A 23,920-nucleotide genomic window follows, 5' to 3' on the forward strand; every position below is an offset into this window, starting at 1 on the left:
CCTCTTTATCAATGAGTGTCACATATGTCTTCAACCAGACAATCGACCGAGGGCATTTTGTGGGACCGACGTACATCACTGGTGGTAATGGAAGGTACCATAACGGTATACATGATACATGATAATGCAACCATATCATCAGCATATTGGCGAGGAATTTGTCTTCATGGACGACAGTTCAAACCCCTATCATGCACATCTCGTGAATGACTTCCTTCAGGATAATGACATCGCTCAAATATAGTGGCCAGCATGTTCTCCTGACATGAACCCTATCAAACATGCCTGGGATAGATTGAAAAGGGCTGTTTATGGACGACGTGACCCGCCAACCACTGTGGGATCTTCACAGAATCACTGTTGAGGAGTAAGACAATCTAGACCAACAGTGCCTTGACGAACTTGTGGATAGTATGCCACGATGAATACAGGCATGCATCAATACAAGAGAATATGCTACTAGCTATTACAGGTACCGACGTGTACAGCATACCTTTGAATTCTATCAGAGTAAAATTACTGATCTACTGGATCCGCAATCAAATATGAAACTGAATAAGGACCCCACTAACAACGTTCTTAGAATTGTGTCGCTGTTAATAAAAGAGTCCTCCATTGAAGAGAGTATACAGAAAGGTCTCTGCAGTTCGGTTGCGCTACCACCGAGGCTTTATGGATTGCCCAAAATTCATAAAGAAAGACTGATACTAAGTGCCATTGGTTCGCCCACCTACTCATTAGCCTAGTTTTTGAGTACACTGTTAAAACCACATGTGGGCCGTTTGGCCTCATATCTAAAGAATTAGACACATTTCATCAGCAGATTGAATATCATAGTGGTCCAGCCGGAGGACATATTGGTCAGCTTCTATGTGGTATTGCTGTTTACCCTGGTTCCACTTAATGATGTATTGGAACAGCCGGATCGAATTTTTCCTGCCTATATTTCAGAACTGTTCAAGTGTTGTTTGATGACCACATACTTCAAGTGGAATGAACAGTTTTATGAACAAATGGATGGCATGTTTGTGGGAAGTCCCCTAAGTCCTGTAATTGCTAACTTCTTTATGGAGAAATTCGAAGAACAGGCCTTAGGTACTGCCAGCAAAAAAATCAAAAGTACGATTCCAATACGTGGTTGACATGTTTGTGCTGTGGAGACATAGCAGGGAGGAACTAAGGCAGTTCCACGAACATCTGAATAGTATAAACTCAAGAATTAATTTAACAATGGAGGAGGAGGAGGTAGACGGCAAATTACATTTCCTCAATGTGCTTGTCTTTAGAAATGAAAATGGTAGTTTGGGCCACTCAGTATACCGCGAACCCATGCACACGGACTGACAGAAGCAGGGCGTTATCAAGACGTTAGCGGACAGAGATAGAAATATTTGTGAACCTGAGTTGCTCCACACTGAGATGGAACATCTCCACAATGCACTAATGAAGAATAGATATTCGTCCGCCAAAATAAAACATGCACTGAGACAGCCACTCAGAACTCATAGTGACATACAGACTACTGCAAAATCCAAGGTTTTCCTCCTGTTTGTTAAAAATGTAATGGAAAGAATAGGGAGGATCTTGACGAAGCGGAATATTATCATAATTTACAAGCCCACCAGGAAAATACAGGAATACTTTAAGCCTGCCAAGTACGCTCGCAAAACATTGGAAAAAGCTGGAGTGTATAGGATCCCATGCAGCTGTGGAGATGTTTAAGTGGGTACCACTAAAAGAACTGTTTCAAAACTTTTGGAAGAGCACAAGGGTAATTGTAGAAAAGGAGAAACGGAACGATCAGCTGTTGGGGAGCATTCTTTCCAGCCAGGTAACCGTCATATTCGTTTCGAGGAGACGCAAGTACTAGCGGCTACAAGCGGATATTAAGAAAGGCTCTACAGGGAGGCAATCGAAATCGCCAAACATTCTAATAATTTCAGTCGAAAGGAAGAGGGCGTGAAATTAAATGGTATATGGATATCGGTGTTGAAGACGATGTGTACCACCCGTCCACTACTGGGTGATGGCAACAGCGGTCGACGGCAGCGGACAGTGTCCAATTGCACTGACGTTTTCAAAACACGTGACATCACACCTCGGTGCAGGAGCGCGTGGACACAGAATTTAGTGCAGTCAGTAGTGAGCCAGTGGGTGTGTTGGACCTTCCATCGATCTACAGACCCTCTTGAAGATGTCCTCCGCAGATGGGGACGAAACGTTGGGAATTGACACAGAATTCATCAACTGACCACAGCATAACAGCCTGGACAATTATAATGGACATGACGTTTCTGGCCGTGAAAGTGTACATTTTATTATGTAAACCTCTCAAGGTCTGGCTGTATTGAGGACATGCAATGTGTGGTTTGGAACTGAGGTGATGCAATACTTTTTTTGATATGTGTATATGGAAATATTCTTCTATTCATACTACATCTGAAATAGAAATGTGTAGTCCTTTTGTAATGATCCTCACATATAATGCAAGAAATTTGTGTGTGTCTGTGTGTTTTTTTGACATTACAGTTATGCCAATCCAGTATGTTTATTACTGTATTTTGCTATTGTTTTTTCACAGTACTCGTGCCAGATTACGTAAATGTAGTCAACAGATGAAGGCCATAATGAATGTTTATAATTAATTCTTTCCATTTACTTATAGCCAACACTTTACGCTTTTCATGTGTGTCTGTTTGCAGTTTGTAACAGCAATGGAGATAAATCCAGCAAAAGACAAAATAGATTGGAATAGTTTACAAGATAATCGTGACTTGACTGTGATGCTGTCATGGGAGCCTGTTTCAAGGTTTGTATTTTGTAGTAGCAGTCTTAGTTTTTATGGTTAAGTTAAGTGAGAGTTTCATTGCTCATTATGTGGATAATTCTCAAGTTTGAAAACATGTAGTACAATTACATAAGTGTTGAGTACTTACAATTTTATTCTGCATCCAATGCTTCTAGTTTCTTAACATATTCTATTTGTAAAAGTATTTGAATAAGTTGTATACTTCTATTGTCACACCATTGTGTACCAGCAGCTACAGCTTCTTATTCTGTGTAACAGGCAGATGTCTCCAGAAATTGTGCAGCAGACATTTGCTGATGAAAAGGCTTTCTTAAAATTTCGTAGTCTGATTTTGCGGTGCCTGGGTGCTGCATTTTCAACAGTTCCTCAGTCTGCTGATGTTTGCTGCCAAGGTCATCATGGAAATTCTCACCATAAAAGCAACAGTCAAAAAGCTCATGTGAACAACAATAACAACATTGGTGGTAGCAACAGCAACAACAATGCTGACATCATGAATGGAGAACTGGACTGTGATTCAAGGACCCTGTTATCTTCTCTCACAGATGAGCTAATGGAGCTGCAAGCAGAACTGGAACACAGGAGCTCAGTGAAAACACTTATGGTCAGTTTCATAGATTTTTCTGTTAAACACTGCCAGCATTTCTTGTGGCAGTGCTTATGATCTATCATTGTTATGTAAATTTCAGATAGTGGAAATGACTGCAATGAATGCTGTGGCAACTTCGTAAACTTATATGCATGATCTGCAACATGTATGTTAAAATTGATGCAATGTGTATGTAATGGTAAAATAATTTGCAATAGAGAAGAGTTGGCTATCACTTGCAGGGCAGAGAGGCATACAGTTTGTTGAGGTACATTTTGAAGGACTGCAGTATTCCTTTCAGCTGTCGTGAAAGGCTAACCATAGCCTTATTACTGCTTCGTTTAGTTTGGCAACTTGTCTAGGATATATTCATGCTTCCTGTGGAGAGAAAACAATTTATGCTAATATACAAGGGCTACCCAGAAAGTAGTTTGTGTATTGGTATTTTTTTAAAAAAAGAAAAATACTTTATACATTTTAAAGCAACCCTTAAAGTACTATTTTGTAACATAGTCTCCACACAAATTACGAACTTATCAAAGCAGTGAACAAGTTTTGAAATTCCAATGTTGTAGAATTCTGTTGCTTGAGACTTCACACCCTCCCACAGTTTCCCGCCATCAAAATGCTGTGTTGCAGGCCAGGTTGTCATTGTTGGAAACAGATTGTAAGTCACTGGGTGCAAGATCTGGGTAATGGTGTCTGAGAAAACACCTCCCATTTGCAAGCATCAAATACTTCTCCAGTGTGATATGTCATGTGTGGTCAAGTGTTGTCATGCAATAACAAATTTTTTGAGCTCAGCTTTCCTCCGTGCTTATTTTGAACTGCTCTTCTAAAATTTTCCAAAATTTGACAATACCTTATTCATTGTATTGTTCTGTCACAGCTTCCTTGAATCTTCTCACCAACTTTTGCAACTAGTTCATCAGTCACTGTGCTTGTTTGGCTAGTGCTTTCCTTATTTCCATATACCTCACTCAGTTTCTGATAAATTTCACATTGGCACCACTGCATACCGACCAAATGGACAAATGCTCAGACAACAGTATGTCCACACTAGCTCTGTCTATTGTTGGTGCAGTTGGAAACATAATCTGCTTTCTAGATAGCCCTCTTTTCGCTTAATTTAAGATCAAGATGGAATTGGACCAGCTGAATTTTGGATGGAAAGTTTCATTAATTGTAATTTGATAGTTAGACAAGTTTAAATTTGATGTAGTAACTGTACCAAGCTAAAAATTGAGATAGCATTTTTGTGCAAACAAAAGCACAGGAATATTTTGAACATGTAAATTATGAATCGTGCATGCTTGTGATGTTGTGCTTTGCCTTTGGAAATTAAGGAGATAAAATAATTGAAATATTGTTAAACAGATAACTAAGATTTTGAAAATGAAGGAGAATATAGAAACCCACTAATCATCTAAAATGGCAAAAGAAACAAATTGTACAGAACCCTAATGTAGTATTGAAAATTGTTGCAGAGAAAGTAATTAACTGCTTAAGACTAGGTTTGTGGACAAAACTAAGTTGCACTGAGGAAAAATGCAGTGAGAGGATGTATATAAAATGATAAATCATCAGACAAAACCGCTTGCTAGTACTTATCTTCAGCAGGTGACATGTAGTACTGCTAATAAAGCCATCCTAGCTTTCAGAACTGTTCATTCCTTCTTTGAGGAGGAAAGAGGGTTAGGTTGAGGAAAGTTTAAAAGGAATAACTGGCCATTTAGATTGCAGGCTGAGAGGAACCCACCAGCTGTGATCGGAAGAGGAGACAAAGATGAAAGGTAGGCTCCAGTGAGGGTAATAATGGAAGGAAGAATAAGAAAAAAATCAAATAAATTTCCTCGCATATATGGATTGAGAGAGAATTTTAGATGGTGAAAAACAACAGATTTTGCGAGGAGTCGATTAGTGACCTGGGAATCAAGATTACACCACATGTTCACAGAAATGTGGAGACATAAGCAGATTTTTTAGTCCCATATATTAATGAAACAGTGAAGTAGCGTATAAAACTTTGTGTTGAGCAAAGCATTATATGGAAGTGAAATACAGACCATGGAAAGAATGGGAGAAGAAAAACACAAAATGTGTGAAATATCAAATGCATTTATTTTATTTTTGTACAGAGTGGGTGATTTCAAAGTTTAATAACTCTGTAACACTTTACTTGTTCTCCTCCAGGTCTTAAAGGAGGACATCTCCGTTTGACTTGTATCTCAGATGTGTTTTTTACTTCATGTTGATCTTGTCATTGGGCCTCAACTAAGCTATTTCAGAAGCACTAAAGAAGCTCAAAATACTTTACACACTACCACTAGGAACGTACAGCAAAGAGAAATGAAGTCTCTACCAAATCACCAGAATAAGTATTTGTGAAGTCATTGTGAAGCAAATAGACGCGGATATAGCAAAATCTCTCTTGATGGGTCCCAATGAAGAAGTCCTTGAACTTAAACAAAAGTGCAAAGTAGAGGAATTAGTGCCTGGACATCGTTCAATAGATGTCAACGAAAAAAGTCTAAAGTAAAGTTTAGAGAAACTAAGAAGTGTACACCAGCCATGGTTTACGGCTACTTTAAATGAATGGGCAATGACAGCATTTACGCATTCAAACACAAAATCGTTGGTATGAAGAGAGATTTTTGACTGTGACCCTTTCACAGTGTGTTCTCTTTCGCAAAATATGTTGAGAAATAGATGGAACTTGATAATATGGTGTTCTCCAAGGACAAGAGAGTTCAATGAAGCCCACTCTTCAAGAGTGATGTCAGTCATAACAAAACCAGATTAGTATTAACCCTTAACTTGTAAGGTGGCTTTCCTGTAACATATACCACGAGGTGGGGTCTCTGGAACCCCCTATGTTTAAACTGAGATTTAAGGCAAAACTGATTTGAAATTTTTAATTTATGCTATATAACATTTACTTGTACAATTATTTAAGTGTTGTTTCAATGCTTCTAATTTATTTTATTGCGCTAAACAAAGCCTGCAGCTTTTTACATAATTTTGTATGGTTCTTTTAAATGGTACACAAAAATAGATTGTTAGAGTACTGAATTTTACATTCTGATAAATTATACAGTCTCTGTAGCAAATAAATTTCCAAATAAAACTAAATTCCGGGGTTTAAATTTGTGCATAAAAATTCCACCTGATAGGTACAAAAAGAGTCTGTCAAATTGACATTCATTGCTGAGAACTACATTTTTCTTATCACCTCTCACAACACATTCAATTTTAACAGATTAAGTGTTTCACTGAAGAAATAGATAGATCCCCATCACAGCTTTCTAGAAGTTTTTCCTTTGAATGATTGTTCAATAGCTGAACTGTGATCACTGGCTAACGTAAAATCATAGTCATTTTCGTTTATTTCGTGATATATATTACTGACGCTTTCCTCCATAAACCGATTAACAATTTCATCAAACTCAGGAAAGTTAAAATGACACATTCGTGCCAACACATTTTGAGCTGTATGGCACCGTACTAAAGAAAACAGGTACGTAGTTCACGAGGTGCATTCTAGGAGACTCAACACCTATCAATGACACATGTCAGCAATAAATGCAGAAGGCGATAACGCAATCAACAACAAAACATTGTGGGCTTAGCAATTTAAGGAAGGTAGGGCGAGTATTGAAGCATTCCACCGCAACTGGCCTTGGAGAGCAAGTTCAAAAATTTTCACTTGGTCTGAGGTACCACACCTCGTGAGTTAAGGGAAATTGGAAAGAGATACCAAAGAAATATGAGGGTAATCCCAAAAGTAAGGTCTATTTCTTTTATAAGTACATAGACCTGTTTATTTCAACAATGGTTTACAGCTTGAACTTTTAACTATTTTTCGACATAATCACCATTTCTGTCAATGCATTTTAATAGATGCTGTGTTTTTACATGCCCCTGTCATACCAGCCCACTGCCATGCTGTTCAGAAAGCATGAACCTCTTCTTTCACCTCGTCGTTGGAGCTGAATCGCTTTCTGTCCAATGTTCTTCTAACCTAGAGAACAGGTGGTAGTCACTTGGCGCCAAGTCAGGACTATAGTGTGGGTGGGTGATAATGTTCCACTGAAACTCTTGCAGGAGAGCAATGGTTTGCTGAGCGACATGTGGGCGAGCATTGCCACGGAGAATGTGTACGCCCTTGCTCAACATTCCTCTTCTCCGGGGTGTGAATGGACCGTTTGAGTTTTTTCAGAGTCTCACAGTACCAGTCGGCGTTAATTGTGGTCCCAGCGATTCAGCTCCAACGACAAGGTGAAAGAAGAGGTTCATAACTTTCTGAACAGCACGGCAGTGAGCTGGTATGACATGGGCATACAAAAGCTGTCAAAGCGTCTACAAAAATGCATCGATAGAAATCGTGATTATGTCGAAAAATAGCTAAATGTTCAAGTTGTAAACAGATGTAAACCATTTTAGAAATAAACAGGTCTTTGTACTTATAAATAGATAGGAGACCTTACTTTTGGGTTACCCCCGTATTTGTAGTAATATTTTTGGTTGGGTGGCATACCACATTCAGGTAGTGCAGACAACAATGCAAATGAGACTTTCTATCAGCTTGCAACCTTGATAGTTTGTTTTTGACAAGAATATGGAATGCTCAATGAGGATGAAATCCAAATACAGCTGCATAAATGCTTTGAAAAACATGTCAATTATATACTGCCTCAGTCATGTTTCCAAAGAACTGCTAAGCAGTGACACTCATACAAGCTGCAGATATCTGCATAGTATGATTAAAATTATGAGATAAAATTACTGACCAGTGCTGACCTTCATGACAAAAGTCCTTATTGCCAATAGATATTTTTATATGCACTATCCCAGCTTTCAGAATTAGTAGCTTTCCTTGAGGAAAGGTGGAAAAATTGGGGAAGGTTAAAAAGGAAGGGCAGTTCACATGGACACCATGATCAGAGGGACATGCCAGTTGAGAAGATGAGACGGGACAAAATGAGACCAATAATTTATCTGGCTTAACAGAATATTAAGTTAAAGAATTCCACCTCAGCATGCAAATGAGAGTGAAAATATTTGTGCCTGTAATATTCCTGTGAGGGCTCAGAAATTACAGATTATACGGAACAGATTAACATCACCTCCCAAGAGTACTGCCAATACTCTTTCAGCAAATTAATTAATTGCATAATGTTATCTACAACCCTTTTCTGTAATCCACCCTCTAGTGTGTGGCAGAGAATTGCAACTTTATGTGCTACAATTGTTCTATTCCCCCATGCAATCAACTGTTTATTCTGACAGAAATATAAAGTGAAATTAGTTATTAAACAAAATTGATCAGTTACTAACCAACCACCAGAGGGAAAACACACAACCGTAAACTGAATAAACAGCACTGCACAAGTGTAAGGTGCTGGTAGTGCACCACTGCATTATGCCCGAATGAAACCCATTTGAATCATAATGTCCAGCCTATGGAACAGTTAATAATTGCTTACTACAAATAAATATAAACAATAAACAAAGTGAATTAGTAGAAGCACTCCATTTAGACTATAATGTACCCAGACAATGGTGTAAAATTCAATCTCAGTTTTATTTACCCCAAATTAATATATAACATCGAAAGGTAGCCTTACAGAGGTTAGAACTTTTTACTCATTCAGAGCACATACAAATCATGTTTAATATGTGCCAATGCCATCATGCAGTGCACCAACACTTTATCCTGAACAAATTCCACTACTTTGCCCAAGTCTATCTGAATATCAGTTCATCAATAACACCATTCAGTCTCAAAGATCCATATTATTTCACAATAAATACATCTTGTGAAATTGCAAACTGATGCAACGAATTGACTATCTGCCATCTAGCTGCAGCCAGCATTAATAATTTATCGCACAAGTGACTAATAGGCTGCACAAGATCTACCCGAGAACCAACACCGAAATACTGGGATACCCATTCTGCATGCTCCCTCCATAGCTATCAGCAGGCTACTTCTATAGTCGAAAGTGTTACTAAGAGTGTGCCAACCATTCAAAATGTAATTCTGTACAGACTTTAAAATATTCTGACTATGTCAGTATACTTATTTTGTGTGTATCATGTAAATATTCCTTTTAATTACACTTTCCTAAGTTATTAATGAATATTATTTCCTACTAAGTTATTAACATAACATTACATACTCTAACTGGCGCAAGCAAAAACAGCAGTCGCTAGTCAAGTGAGCTCTTTTCAAGACCCTTGATAGTTCTGTACTACATTACTCAAAACAATTTTACTTCAAATAATAGTGTACAAATTCCTCATTTAACAAATTATAGACAGTTAAAATATTATTATAAGAGACAGTCAAATGAAAATGAGACAGACTATGTAATGAGCACAGTACAGCCATTTGTAATGCAGGTAGGTGTGTATAATGTATAGAGGTGCCCTCTCGGGAATCAGGAAGGAGCAGCGTAAAAGTTCATCCCTGTGACATTTGTCTGTTAGACATGTTCAGTGTAGATCGATGTGCTGTGTGTGTCCAGTTTCTCTGTGGGGGCTGGGAAAGAGAAATGCAAGGTGTAGTATGTGTGGCAGGAAGCGAAATTCATGCCCAAATGTCTGTTGTGTGTATGAACACACACTGTCATGTGCAAAAGTGCTTGTATCAACTAAACGATTTCAAGATCAGGTATCATTGAAGGCTGGCAGCCAGCCAGGACAAGCTTATCATGTGATGCTGCAGTGGATGCTGCCATCAGAAACGCCTTTTTCCAGTGCCTTCTCCTTCAAATTAAAATTACAGATATCGAAATAAGTGGCTGTAGGATTGAAAAGCAACTAAAATCACTGAGCAGTAGAAGGGCCACTGGACTTGATGAGATACTTATAAAATTCTACATTGTTGTTGTTGTTGTTGTGGTGGTGGTGGTGGTGGTGGTGGTGGTGGTCTTCTTCAGTCCTGAGATTGGTTTGATGGAGCTCTCCATGCTACTATATCCTGTGCAAGCTTCTTCATCTCCCAGTACCTACTGCAACTTACATCCATCTGAATCTGCTTAGTGTATTCATCTCTTGATCTCCCTCTATGATTTTTACCCTCCACACTGCCCTCCAATACTAAATTGGTGATCCCTTGGTGCCTCAGAACATGTCCTACCAACCGATCCCTTCTTCTAGTCAAATTGGGCCACAAACTCCCATTCTCTCCAATTGTATTCAATACCTCCTCATTGCATTTAAAAAAAACAAAACACACACACACAAACCATAGGGATATATCTCTGATGTCAGCCTATTGCAGAATTTTGGAATGTATTTTGTGCACACATACTATGATATTTGTGTAAATTGGATATCTTCTCTTTAGGAATCAACATGGGTTCTGAAACATTGATCATGTAAAAACACAACTCACTCTGTTCATTTACAGGACCCAGAAACCATTAGGTACTGGGGGCCGGGTTGGTGTCATGCTGCTGACTTCCAGAAGGCATTCGATACATTTCTGCGCTACCACCTAATGAGCAAAATAATAATGTACAGGATATCAAACAAGCTGTGTGATTGGATTGAAGCGTCTGTAGCAAACAAAACACATCATGTCGTTTGTGAGGGAAAGAAATCTTCAGATGTACAAGTAACTTTGTGTGTACCCCAATGGGTGTTATAAGAGCATTACTCTTCACATTATATATAAATGCCCTAGTGGATAACGTCAGAAGTTCCATAAGGATTTTTGTGGATGATGCTGTTATACGGAGAGAATTCACAATATGAGTAAACTGTATCAGAATGCATGGAGGTCTGCGAAGAATTGACAATGGTGCAGGGATTGGTAGTCGGTCCTTGTCATAAACAAATGTAGTGCATTGCACATAAATATATAAAATGACCCATTATTGTTCAATTATTCAATTGCAGAACTCGCTGAAAGCAGACATGGCCATAAAATATGTGGAGTATGCATGTAGAGTGATACAAAGTAGAAGGACCACATAAAACTTCTCACAAGTGAGGCACATGCCAGACAAGAGACTCACTGGAAGTGTAGGCCACTCACAAAAGAGATAGTGTACAAAACCATTGTTCATATTACTTGTCAGTCTGATTTCTGTACCAAATAGGATTGATTGAGGAAGTTAGGAAGATCATAAGAAGAGGGCACATTTCTGTACAGGGAGCACTTGATTTATAAGAAAAGAAGATCCAGTATTGGACCTTCTGGGGAACTTGGAAATTTGTACTTCTTAAAACATTATTTTGATGCTTTTCTGAGCATCTAAGAGTGAACACAACATTCATACTGGTAAAAAGTAAAGTTCTGTCATGCCACAATTCAAATTTTGTGGTTGTGATTTTCCTTTGTCAGAGGTATCAGTACGGGGTATCAGTGTGTACCGTTACAAATGAAGCACTGGTTACAGGTTCATTGAGTAAGTGTACAAGCATCACAGAGATACTTGACCTATCACAGTGACAGATGCTAAAAAAGAGGCATTCTGCATCACTGTTAAAATTCTGATCGTGTACATTCCTAGAAGGTCAACCAATGTATTGCTTCTTCTTACGTATAGCTCAGGAAAAGATCATGAACGTGGAGTTACTAGAGTTATTCAAGCTCCCATGGAGGCTTACCAGCAATAATTCTTCTTGCAAACCATCCACAACTGGAGCGAGAAACGTGGGAATTGACGTTGATACACAGAGTACCTATCCACCACATGGCATCAGGTGTATTGCAGATTATAGATGTAGATGTAAATGTAGAAAATCCAAAAACTTATTGCCTGCGTATTTCTCTTCCTTCTATCCTTCCCCATCTGTAAACACTATATCACTAAAATTCACAAGTCATTTGCAAAATTTTAGTGAGACCATATCTAGCATACCAGAAAGATCAGTAACAGTTGGTGCAGACAGTTTTTCTCACATATTTGCAGGAAACAAAGTTGTTGTTGCAGTTGTTGTTGTTGTTGTTGTTGTTGTTGTTGTTGTGGTCTTGTCCTGAGACTGGTTTGATGCAGCTCTCCATGCTACTCTATCCTGTACAAGCTTCTTCATCTCCCAGTACCTACTGCAACCTACATCCTTTTGAATCTGCTTAGTGTAGTCATCTCTTGGTATCCCTCTACGATTTTTACCCTCCACGCTGACCTCCAATACTAAATTGGTGATCCCTTGATGCCTCAGAACATGTCCTACCAACCGATCCCTTCTTCTGGTCAAGTTGTGCCACAAACTTCTCTTCTCCCCAATCCTATTCAATACTTCCTCATTAGTTATGTGATCTACCCATCTAATCTTCAGTATTCTTCTGTAGCACCACATTTTGAAAGCTTCTATTATCTTCTTGTCCAAACTATTTATTGTCCATGTTTCACTTCCATACATGGCTATACTCCATACAAATACTTTCAGAAAAGATTTCCTGACACTTAAATCTATACTCGATGTTAACAAATTTCTCTTCTTCAGAAATGCTTTCCTTGCCATTGCCAGTCTACATTTTATATCCTCTCTACTTCGACCATCATCAGTTATTTTGCTCCCCAAATAGCAAAACTCCTTTACTACTTTAAGTGTCTCATTTCCTAATCTAATTCCCTCAGCATCACCGACTTAATTCGACTACATTCCATTATACTTGTTTTGCTTTTCTTGATGTTCATCTTATAACCTCCTTTAAAGACACTGTCCATTCTGTTCAACTGCTCTTCCAAGTCCTTTGCTGTCTCTGACAGAATTACAATGTCATCAGCGAACCTCAAAGTTTTTTTTTTTCTTCTCCATGGATTTTAATACCTACTCCGAATTTTTCTTCTGTTTCCTTTACTGCTTGCTCAATATACAGATTGAATAACATTGGGGAGAGGCTACAACACTGTCTTACTCCCTTCCCAACCACTACTTCCCTTTCATGCCCCTCAACTCTCATAACTGCCATCTGCTTTCTGTACAAATTGTAAATAGCTTTTCGCTCCCTGTATTTTAGCCCTGCTACCTTTAGAATTTGAAAGAGAGTATACCAGTCAACATTGTCAAAAGCTTTCTCTAAGTCTACAAATGCCAAAAACGTAAGTTTGCCTTTCCTTAATCTTTCTTCTAAGGTAAGTCGTAAGGTCAGTATTACCTCATGTGTTCCAGTGTTTCTACGGAATCCAAACTGATCTTCTCCAAGGTCGGCTTCTACTAGTTTTTCCATTCGTCGGTAAAGAATTCGTGTTAGTATTTTGCAACTGTGGCTTATTAAACTGATTGTTCGGTAGTTTTCACATCAGTCAACACCTGCTTTCTTTGGGATTGGAATTATTATATTCTTCTTGAAGTCTGAGGGTATTTCGCCTGTTTCGTACATCTTGCTCACCAGATGGTAGAATTTTGTCAGGACTGGCTCTCCCAAGGCCTTCAGTAGTTCCAATGGAATGTTGTCTACTCCGGGGGCCTTGTTTCGACTCAGGTCTTTCAGTGCTCTGCCAAACTCTTCACGCAGTATCGTATCTCCCATTTCATCTTCATCTTCATCTACATCCTCTTCCATTTCCATAATATTGTCGTCAAGTCCATCGCTCTTGTATAGACACTCTATATACTCCTTCCACCTTTCTGCTTTCCCTTCTTTGCTTAGAACTGGGTTTCCGTCTGAGCTCTTGCTGTTCTCTATCTCCAAAGGTCTCTTTGCGCTTCCTGTCAATCTCATTTTTGAGACGTTTCTATTCCTTTTTGCCTGCTTCAGTTACTGCATTTTTATATTTTCTCCTTTCATCAATTAAATTCAGTATCTCTTCTGTTACCCAAGGATTTCTACCAGCCCTCATCTTTTTACCTACTTGATCCTCTGCTGCCTTCACTACTTCATCCCTCAAAGCTACCCATTCTTCTCCTACTGTATTTCTTTGCCCCATTCCTGTCAATTGTTCCTTTATGCTCTCCCTGAAACTCTGTACAACCTCTGGTTTAGTCAGTTTATCCAGGTCCCATCTCCTTAAATTTCCACCGTTTTGCAGTTTCTTCAGTTTTAATCTTCAGTTTATAACCAATAGATTGTGGTCAGTCTACATCTGCCACTGGAAATGTCTTACAATTTAAAACCTGGTTCCTAAATCTCTGTCATACCATTATATATTATTATTATTATTATTATTATTATGGAATTATGAAATAATATTAGGGAATAATATTATTATTTATTTATTATTATATACCTTTTAGTATCTCCAGGGTTCTTCCATGTATACAACCTTCATTGATGATTCTTAAACCAAGTGTTAGCTATGATTAAGTTGTGCTCTGTGCAAAATTCTACCAGGTGGCTTCCTCTTTCATTGTTACAACAAGTAACAATAAAAAATACTTTTTTAACAAAAGATCACTTCAGTTCCAGAAAATAAATCTCACCCACCTCACATAGTAAATTGTTTTCATATAGTTTCTTAAATCTTATCACTTTTTGCTGTTCATGGACATGCATGTACTTGCTTAAAATTTACAAAACAGTATGGCTCTCCTTAAAATTGTTTGTTATATGACCAGATACATTTTTACTCAGTTTATTTCCTAACAGTATAATGGAAGTGACAAAGCAACATTTTGGATGAATCCTTGTGACAGTTAAGTTGGACCACCAAATCATCAATAAGAGAAAATAAATGCCCAAGTTACAGAATGGAAACTAACATTTACAGTTCAAAAGAAAACATCAGTTCTTCGTAGAAACCAAACTAAAACATAATGCAGTTTCATGCAGCTTACTATGCTCTTCTATGAAGTACAGAAGGCAGTAAATGCAGTGTACAGTTTGAAGTGTTATTCCTTAATGAATGAAAAGCATTTGGTTCAATTCTGAGTTCTCATGCATCAAACAAAGTGTGGCTTATAAAATATCAGATTAGCATCATGGTTAGATTGAAGACTTCGTAGGAAATAGAAGACAGACTTGTTTACTCAAGAGAGATATATCAACAGATGTGAGAGTAGCTTGAGGAATACCTTAAGGGAGTATTATAGCACTGTCGCTGCTCGTGGAGTACATAAATGTCTTCAGTGGTATTTTTTTCCACCTTCAGTGACCTTTCTTCCATACTTAGCAATTCTTCTTCTTCTGCTTCACACCTGTTTAGTGATCCATTATCTTTGTTTGCCAATGCCTCCCCTCCCACCATTTTTTTTTATTGAGTAACCTTTTTTCTTCAGTTGCTAACCTCTTTCTTTAGTGAGTGATTTTCTTCCCCTTTGAGCATCATTTTTTCTTTATTCCTAGTTTAGCCTTCTCCTCCTATTTCCTTACAATCTTCCCTGCTTTTCAGCAGCCTTTATGGTATAGTAAACTGTTATTGAACCATTACAGGAATTGGTGACAACAATACAAATTTTGTATGTGTGTAGAGTGATTTAAGGTGCAACAATAATGTGCCCATGAAAGGCAATGTTTGGGCTCTGTCTTTTTAGCCATCGCCATTTGTTAAGTGGTGCTTTCCCACCACTTTGTCCTCATTGCCCTCAACCTTTGGCTGTTTACCATTTCCGGACAGAATGCCTTTTTAACGCTTACATCCTCTGGCCGTTTTAGCGAACTATACGCGAGCTCTTTGTGTCGTAACTTTACGGCGAAGGAATTTAATCTTTAATTCAGGATCTTCATTTCTCTATGGCTTTTTTTATGAACCTTTCTCCAAGTCCCTGTTTTTAGCGGTCTTTCCTTCCTTCCTTGGGCCTAATGTATAGTTGTTTTTAACTCCTATCCTGTCCTCGTGTTCTCCATTTCTGATATGGGCGCATATCACCCTAGTTGTTTTTGTGCCCTAAAACAAAACAAAACAAACAAACCATAGCTTCAACACTGAATTGGTCACAAAGTTTGAATTTGTGTGTGTTTCAAAACAAGTGGAATATTCACGTCGCCATATAAAATTAGTTGAAAAAGGAGATTCTGGACTGACGTTCTTTGAAGAGTCCTAAAGGAATGTTATGTACCCATGAAAAATCTTTGTTCAACCAGTTCTCGAGTCCTGCTTGTCACACTGGAATCCTTGCTTTGTAGGATTAATAAAGGATATAGAAGGCCCAAACTACAGTAGCCACTTCTTCAGGAGTTTATTTAATAAGCATGGGAGCATCACAAAGGTGCAACTTGTGACAGAAACTATAAGAGGAACGTTGTGCAGCACAGTGTTAAAATTCTAAGCCTTTATTTTTGCAAGAATACTCGAGCAACATACTAGTACTTGCCATATATATATATCATGAGGAAATTTTTTGTCATAATAAACCAGCATAAAATGCATTTCACAATTATACAACAGCTTCATGTCAGCAATGTAAGCCTATAGTTGTGTTAAACAGTCCAACAAACGGACTTAAAAATGGCCTTTACCTGTTTCCTGTAATAAACTGCTGCTAAAAGGGAGCTAATTAAGTTGCATAATCTATATAGAACCCCACAGATAGCTCTTCAAGCCTATTTTCCTTTTCCTCCATTAGGTGATCATGGAAGAGAAAATCAACCAAAATTGCTTTTCTCCTTATCAGTCATTTCAGCATTTGAACAATTTCCAGCAAATTTTATTGTCCTCCTGTAGATTTGCATATATTTTAATGTACTAATATTACAAACGGTTTCAGTTCCACCAAACTACTTCCAATCTGTAGAAAAACAGTAAAATTTGTGGTAAAACCATTGACTGTGGATTTTTTTTTCAAAAACAGAGGCTACATGTTCATTTTTGCAAAATTTGTGTAATGATTGAAAAGGTTAAATATCATGAAATCTTCTTGGTGAGATCATTTCATATGACGGAGTTCAGTTTTCATCTTCCTCTATATCACCATTCATTTTGGGACCAGTGCAGTCACTAAGCAGATAGATAGGTGACTCTAATCTGTTTACCAACAGTGTAAGCTCCTTGTCAAGCTGCCAGTCATAGATACTTCATTTTGCTTATCAGTTAGAAATGACTGTTGTATTGCAATAAATGTTAGTGTGAAAAATTAATGCTTAACTGTTACCAGGGCAGATTCTTAGGATGAGTAGAATTTGGGTACCAACTGATTTATGAGTACAAGTACAATTTGGATAGCTACTAGTTTTTGTGTGGGTCTTCATATCTAAATTTATCCTGCCAGAGAATGCTTTGTTGGTCATGTGTAAAATTTGAACATTTGTCTTTGGCATCCTTTTCTGGTACTCTATCACAAAGTCTAATGCATGAAAAGCATAACATGATATCATAGCCTAATACATAGTAATTCAGAGCTGATCACTTCTTGTGATTGTTGTCAGTTGGGAGTCATTTTAATTAGCTCTAGTATACCACTCTGTCAAAGGATTGTGAAAAGAGAACACTTTGACTTTTTTAGAGATTGTAAGATGATGTTACATCCTTTGGTTCCTTTTCATATGTTTCAGTATTTCATGCACTGTCTACCTTCCTGTTGTTGAGTGGGCATTATGAACTACTAGGGCATGTGTGACTAAATAAAATTCTTTGATGCTCCAATATGCAAGTTTATGAGACAACTTATCAATTTTGTGATGTTTTTCTAGCCTGTTTTATTCATAATACATCCCCATTTTGTGTCATGTAAAAACAAATTTTAAATAACTTCACATTAGGTATATTTGATAAACAGTAATATAATTTAATCTGATTGCTATTGACTGTTACAAAGCAATATATAAAAACTGTTTCTGTGGCTTTAGTTGATTTTTTAAAATTAGATTAAGTTTTTTGCATGGATGCTGTGTAAAGATGATGGTGTCTTTCAGAATGCCTGAATTAGTTTCATTTTTTTAACTTATATATTTGTTGTCGTATTATTGATTTGATGGTTCAGCTGAACTATCAAGAACCTCCTTACCAGAATATTGGCTTTTTAATAGCGTGTTATGCTTTAGGAAAAGAACAGAAAATTCAAATGAACTGACGAAAACCTGACTGGCCAGAGACATGTAATGTCATAAAATAAAGCCACTTTGGCTTTTAGATAAGGCCAGTTACCTTGATATCTAAATAAATTATAATATTCATGGCCTCTGGTCACGTTTTATTTTATTTGAATAGGTAATTGGTTTTGACTTCAGAGCCGCCATCATATTGTATAAGGCAGCAATGCAGAGAATTTGCAGCCATATGAGTATCTTCTGCCATGTAGCAGTCTACACATTGACAATCTTAATAGCGTAACACTTGTATCTGATTTCTGGAAAGCTTAAACCAGTTATCCATACAAATAACTAAGACTGTGAATTCCAATTTTTATTTATGAAGGTGGCAAATTTGATTCCACCAACTTGTAAGCATAATCAAGTTAAAGGACAGCAAAAATAATAAGAGCTAAGAGGAAATATAATAAACAACTTCCTATTGAGTGATGAGAAGAATTTGATTTATTTTCTGTAAATAAAATATTTTTCTATTTTCCTGCATGTGTGAGAAAACTCGACAAACAGTTTCCTGTGATGTTTCCAGTACAACTGAATATGTTATCACCAAACTTTTACAAAGGATTTGTTAGTTGGAGTGGTTATGGATTTGTAGATGGGGAAAGGGTAGAAAGGAAAGAAATAATCAAGCAATACACACAGATCAAAAAAAGTTTTGCGTCACCTCAGTTCCTAGAGCTCCGGAACCTGTACAGAAAATTGGAGTAGAGATCAACATAAACATCATTTCTGCCCTTTTTATTGCTCATGAAAACCCCACATTGCATGTTGTACCATAATACAGCCAGATCTTCAGAGGTGTTGGTCCAGATTGTACACGTCGGTACCTCTAGTAGCTAGTAGCACATTCTCTTGCATTGATGCATGCCTGTATTTGTTGTGGCATACTATCCACAAGTTCATCAAGGCACTGTTGGTCCAAATTGTCCCACTCCTCAGTGGCGATTCAATGTAGATCCCTCAGTGTGGTTGGTGGATCATGTTGTCCATAAACAGCCCTTTTCAATCTACCCCAGGCATGTTCAATATGGTTCATGTCTGGAAAACATGCTGGCCCCTCTAGTCGAGTGATTTCTTTATCCTGCAGGGTGTCATTCACAAGATGTGCTCGATGGTGGCGTGAATTGTCGTCCGTGAAGACGAATGCATCGCCAATATGCTGCCCATATGGTTGCACTATCGCTCGGAGGATGGTATTTGTGTATCATACAGCCATTACGGCACCTTCCATGACTACCAGTGCCGTATGTTGGCCCCACATAATGCCACCCCAAAACAGGAGGGAAGCTTCATCTTGCTGCTGCACTCACTGGACAGTGTGTTTAAGGCATTCAGCCTGACAGAGTTGCTTCCAAACACGTATCCAGTGCGTGTCTGGTTGAAGGCATATGTGACATTGATGAAGAGAATGTGATGCCAATCCTGAGCGGTCCATTCAAAATGTTGTTGGGCCCATTTTTACCGCACTGCCTGGTGTTGTGGTTGCAAAGGTGGACCTCGCCATAGACATCGGGTGTGAAGTTGTGCATCATGCAGCCTATTACACAAAGTTTGAATCATAACATGACATCCTGTGCCTGCCCAAAAAGCATTATTGAACATGTTGGCATTGCTGTCAGGGTTCCTCTGAGTCATAATCCACTGCAGTAGTAGCCCTTGGGCAGCCTGAGCGAGGCATGTCATCGACAGTTCCTGTCTCTCTGTATCACCTCCATGTCTGAACATCATCACTTTGGTTCACTCCGAGACACCTGGACACTTTTCTTGTTGAGAGCCCTTCCTCGCACAAAGTAACAATGCGGACACAATCGAACTGTGGTATTGACCTTCTAGGCATGGTTGAACTACAGACAACCCAAACAGTGTACCTCCTTCCTGGTGGAATGATTGGAACAGATCGGCTGTCAGACCCCCTCTGTCTAATAGGTGCTGTTCATGCATAGTTGTTTACATCTTTGGGCTGGTTTAGTGACATCTCTGAACAGTCAAAATGACTGTGTCTGTGATACGGTATTCACATTCAACATCTATGTATGGGAGTTCTGGGAACCAGAGTGATGCAAAACTTTTTTTATGTGTGTATTTTTTAATTTTCGTTTACAAGTGCCATGTAAAAGTCCAGAATGAAACAGTTGTAAGATCATTACACTCATCACCTGACAAATGTGATTAGAGCAGCGTATAAAATATTGTGCACAGAAACGGGATCATCTCAGCTGGGCAGTTATGGATGTTCTATAGTATCAGTGAATAATACCAGGAATACATGGTTTAGCAAAAGATAATATTATTATTTTAAATCTAAGTGGAGGAAAATCCACAGCAAAAAATCTCATTCTTGCTGCTCTTTATCAGCCATTTGTTGTTGTTGCACAGGATGTGGTCAGTGCGCCTTTGCCATCACGTTTACATGGCTACCTGAGCTGCCCATTGTACATACAACTCTTGGTGGAGATGTTGCGGTTAGTATCTTCGGTATCTCGTGGAGATGATGCAAGTGGTCAAGCGACAGTGTTTCTTTGTGGTAAAGCTGCTGGATTAGCAGAAGCTGCTGCCATGCGAGTTTCCTCAAGAATACGTTCTGAAGAATCCCTTTCAGCAATGGAGCAACTTGGCAACCGTCACAGTTTGTTGGAGACTGCAGTCATAACTATTGAGGTTAGAATATTTCAAATTAAAACATTTGAATAACCATACTGAGTGATAACCTATTAGTTGCTTTACTTACAATAAGGGCATTGTGTATACACAAGTGCTCCCTCTCTCTCTCTCTCTCTCTCTCTCTCTCTCTCTCTCTCTCTCTCTCTGCGTGTGTGTGTGTGTGTGTGTGTGTGTGTGTGTGTGTGTGACATCTTTCTATGAAGATGATACATAATGTACCTAGAATTTAGGTTTCTTTGTTCAGAAGATAGATTTGTTCCACAGTAATCCATATTACATGAAACATTGTTTACTATATAAGAAACAGGCTTGGACTTACTCGGCTAATGTAATGTGCTGAAGAATTACGTTGAGGTGGAATGCTAATTGAACTAGTGTCTGATCTGTTCTTTCAACTAAGTGTCGCTGGTTCTTTATATTTCTCATTCTACATATGAGTTTGCTGCTGTTTTTCACAGTTATTTTGTTCGACACTGGAACAGTTTACAGTTTTTACTTAAATTGTACACACATTTTAAATGTGAAATCTTATAATATAGAAATGAAATACGCATGTGGCTTATTTTAGTCAGGAGTCCCCTTTTGGGGATTTTGATGGCCTGGTGCTAGTCTTTTTATTCGGCACTGCTTTAGTGACTAGCTTGTTGATGAAGGTGAAATGGTGAGGAGGATAACACAACATGCAGTCCTCAAACGGAGAAAACCTCTAAACTGGCCAGGAATCAAACTGTGGCCTCTCAATTGGCATTGATCCATGCTGACCACTCAGCTGTGGAGGCAAACTGTACAACACAGAGATTGCAATGCACAAACAAATTGAGCATATGATGTTCACTAACACAGGAGTTCCTCCAAAGAAGCTGTGTACCCACAGGAAACTTTCAACTTTAAGAGAAAATTCATTCAACTTAAGTTGAACAGGAACAAATGGTACCCACAAAGAGAACAGAAAAGGCTGCCATCTCTGGTTCTTAACTTCACTGCTCTGCCATTAAAACTGCAACACTGTGGAGACAGTATGCAACGGATGTCAAAAGTCATAAAATGTACATGTTTGGGTATGTAAATTATTTTCATTTCATTGCAATCGCACAAAGTAAGGACGAGTAGCACCATCAACATTATATATGTAAGGAAACGACAAAGTCAGTCGCACTGCTGAGGACCTCTACTTCAGTTTATGTGCTGTCCCCACCAGATATATAAGTGCTCTCTTCAAGTAAGCTGAGATAGTGGCATGAGTCACAAGGAACATACTACAAGAAGTTCAACCCAAACTGACTTACCTGTTACTAATGGGCTTACTGGCCAGATATTTAGAGATTTAAATGTATTATTACGAATTTACACAGTTTATGTATCGAGGAAACTCAATACATCATCTGATAGTTAACAGGACAGGAATGTAATTAATTTATATCTGTAACTGTGTTCATGGCCCACTATAGGAACAGGAGAATCAATTAATATATGCAATTGAGTTTAATTTTTTGATCAGTTCATTGGAAATTCTACATATAATGTAATGCATACTAGATGGTTGAAAGAAGTAGTACAGATTTTATAGGTGATCTGAACCAATTACATCATTTAATGGTATTTAAATAAAGTCAATTTAATAAATGAAAAGCACCAGTTTGCTTTTGTTCTACAATATTACTTTTATTGTTAACTGGTTTTTGGCTTACTAGTCCATCTTCAGACATTTACGGAGTCAATTTACTTTATTAGATGTTACATCTGTTGTTTTTTATTGCTATAAATATGTATGATTGTCATCAAATGTGTGTTCATAATGTTATGTACATACAAATTTACCTCCCTTTGCTCCCTTACCTTGTTTGTAAGGCAATTTATGCATGAAGAATGTTCCTCTTGCATTACAGTCTATTAGCCTGGCAGTCCTACTTTGTGGAGTTTGTCATAGTCACCTAAAACCATTAGTTACACCTGTTCCAAAGAAAGGAAAGAAGAAAAAAGATGCAACAGTAAATCAACAGGTAATTCTTTCTTTGTTATAACTTTGATTATTGTAGGCTAAATTGTATTACTGAAAGCGTATGGATAAAAAATTGTCATCAATTTAATGAAAAGTTAATGGAAAAGGAACTATTCAAATGTGAAATTAAGTGATAGAGACAGTCATCACTCACCTTACTGTTATCTGTATAGAGCAGAAAGAGGGCTGATAAGTTATTAAAAATACAAGAATCCCTCTGAAAGTTTGAGGAATGTTTTGGTCCATTATTGCAGTTACTAGACAGGCTAATGATAGCAACAAGCAATCTGATGTTGGATGGGATTACCATCTTCCATAGTTATATATTGGAAGATGATCCACACCAAACCAGGTTGTGCAGTGGTTAGCACACTGGACTCACATTCGGGAGGACGACGGCTCTAACCCATATTCGGCCTTCCTGATTTAATTTTTTCTGTGATTTCTGTAAATCACTCTGGATAGATGCTGGGATGGCTCCTTTCAAAGAGCACATCCAATTTCCTTCCCCATCCATGATACAATCCAAGCTTATGCTCCATCTCTAATGACCTCAATGTTGATGGGATGTTAAACCCAATCTTCCTTACTTTCTTAAGGTGACTCACCTGATTTCTAGTCTCTTCTCGATTGCCTTTTCTGTAGCACCTCAGTTTGTAGTTCCGAAAGTGAAAATCAGTAGTGGATGATATTTACTTAATAATGTACACACACTTTTTCACACATTTATTGTCCTTGATGTCCTGTTGTTGGGACAGTGACCAGCTTCTCAGCTCCGTAAGATGACTAGCACAAAAGCCATGTTCTCCTTACAAAGCCAAACAAGACTCCAGTTGCAGAATTCATCAGATGAATTACAACGTTATTTGGAGCACAGTTTTTTGAAACGCTGTCCAAGAATCAGTAGTAGGTGCAAGTCATCAAGAAATTATTAAG

At 38.1% G+C, this 23,920-nt stretch overlaps 1 protein-coding gene across 2 annotated transcripts in view; it reads left to right on the forward strand.

Moving 5' to 3' along the window:
- Window positions 1-23,920, forward strand: part of LOC126284352 (N-alpha-acetyltransferase 25, NatB auxiliary subunit) — an 84,685-nt gene that overhangs the window by 48,003 nt on the left and 12,762 nt on the right. For both annotated transcript variants that reach the window (XM_049983217.1, XM_049983218.1), the window contains exons 13-16: window positions 2,703-2,809; window positions 3,068-3,413; window positions 20,701-20,982; window positions 22,872-22,985. In XM_049983217.1, coding sequence (XP_049839174.1) covers window positions 2,703-2,809; window positions 3,068-3,413; window positions 20,701-20,982; window positions 22,872-22,985 — 849 coding nt within the window. The remainder of the gene's footprint in view (window positions 1-2,702; window positions 2,810-3,067; window positions 3,414-20,700; window positions 20,983-22,871; window positions 22,986-23,920) is intronic.

This window comes from Schistocerca gregaria, chromosome 8 (assembly GCF_023897955.1).
Source record: "Schistocerca gregaria isolate iqSchGreg1 chromosome 8, iqSchGreg1.2, whole genome shotgun sequence".
In the NCBI taxonomy this organism is placed as follows: Eukaryota; Metazoa; Arthropoda; class Insecta; order Orthoptera; family Acrididae; genus Schistocerca; species Schistocerca gregaria.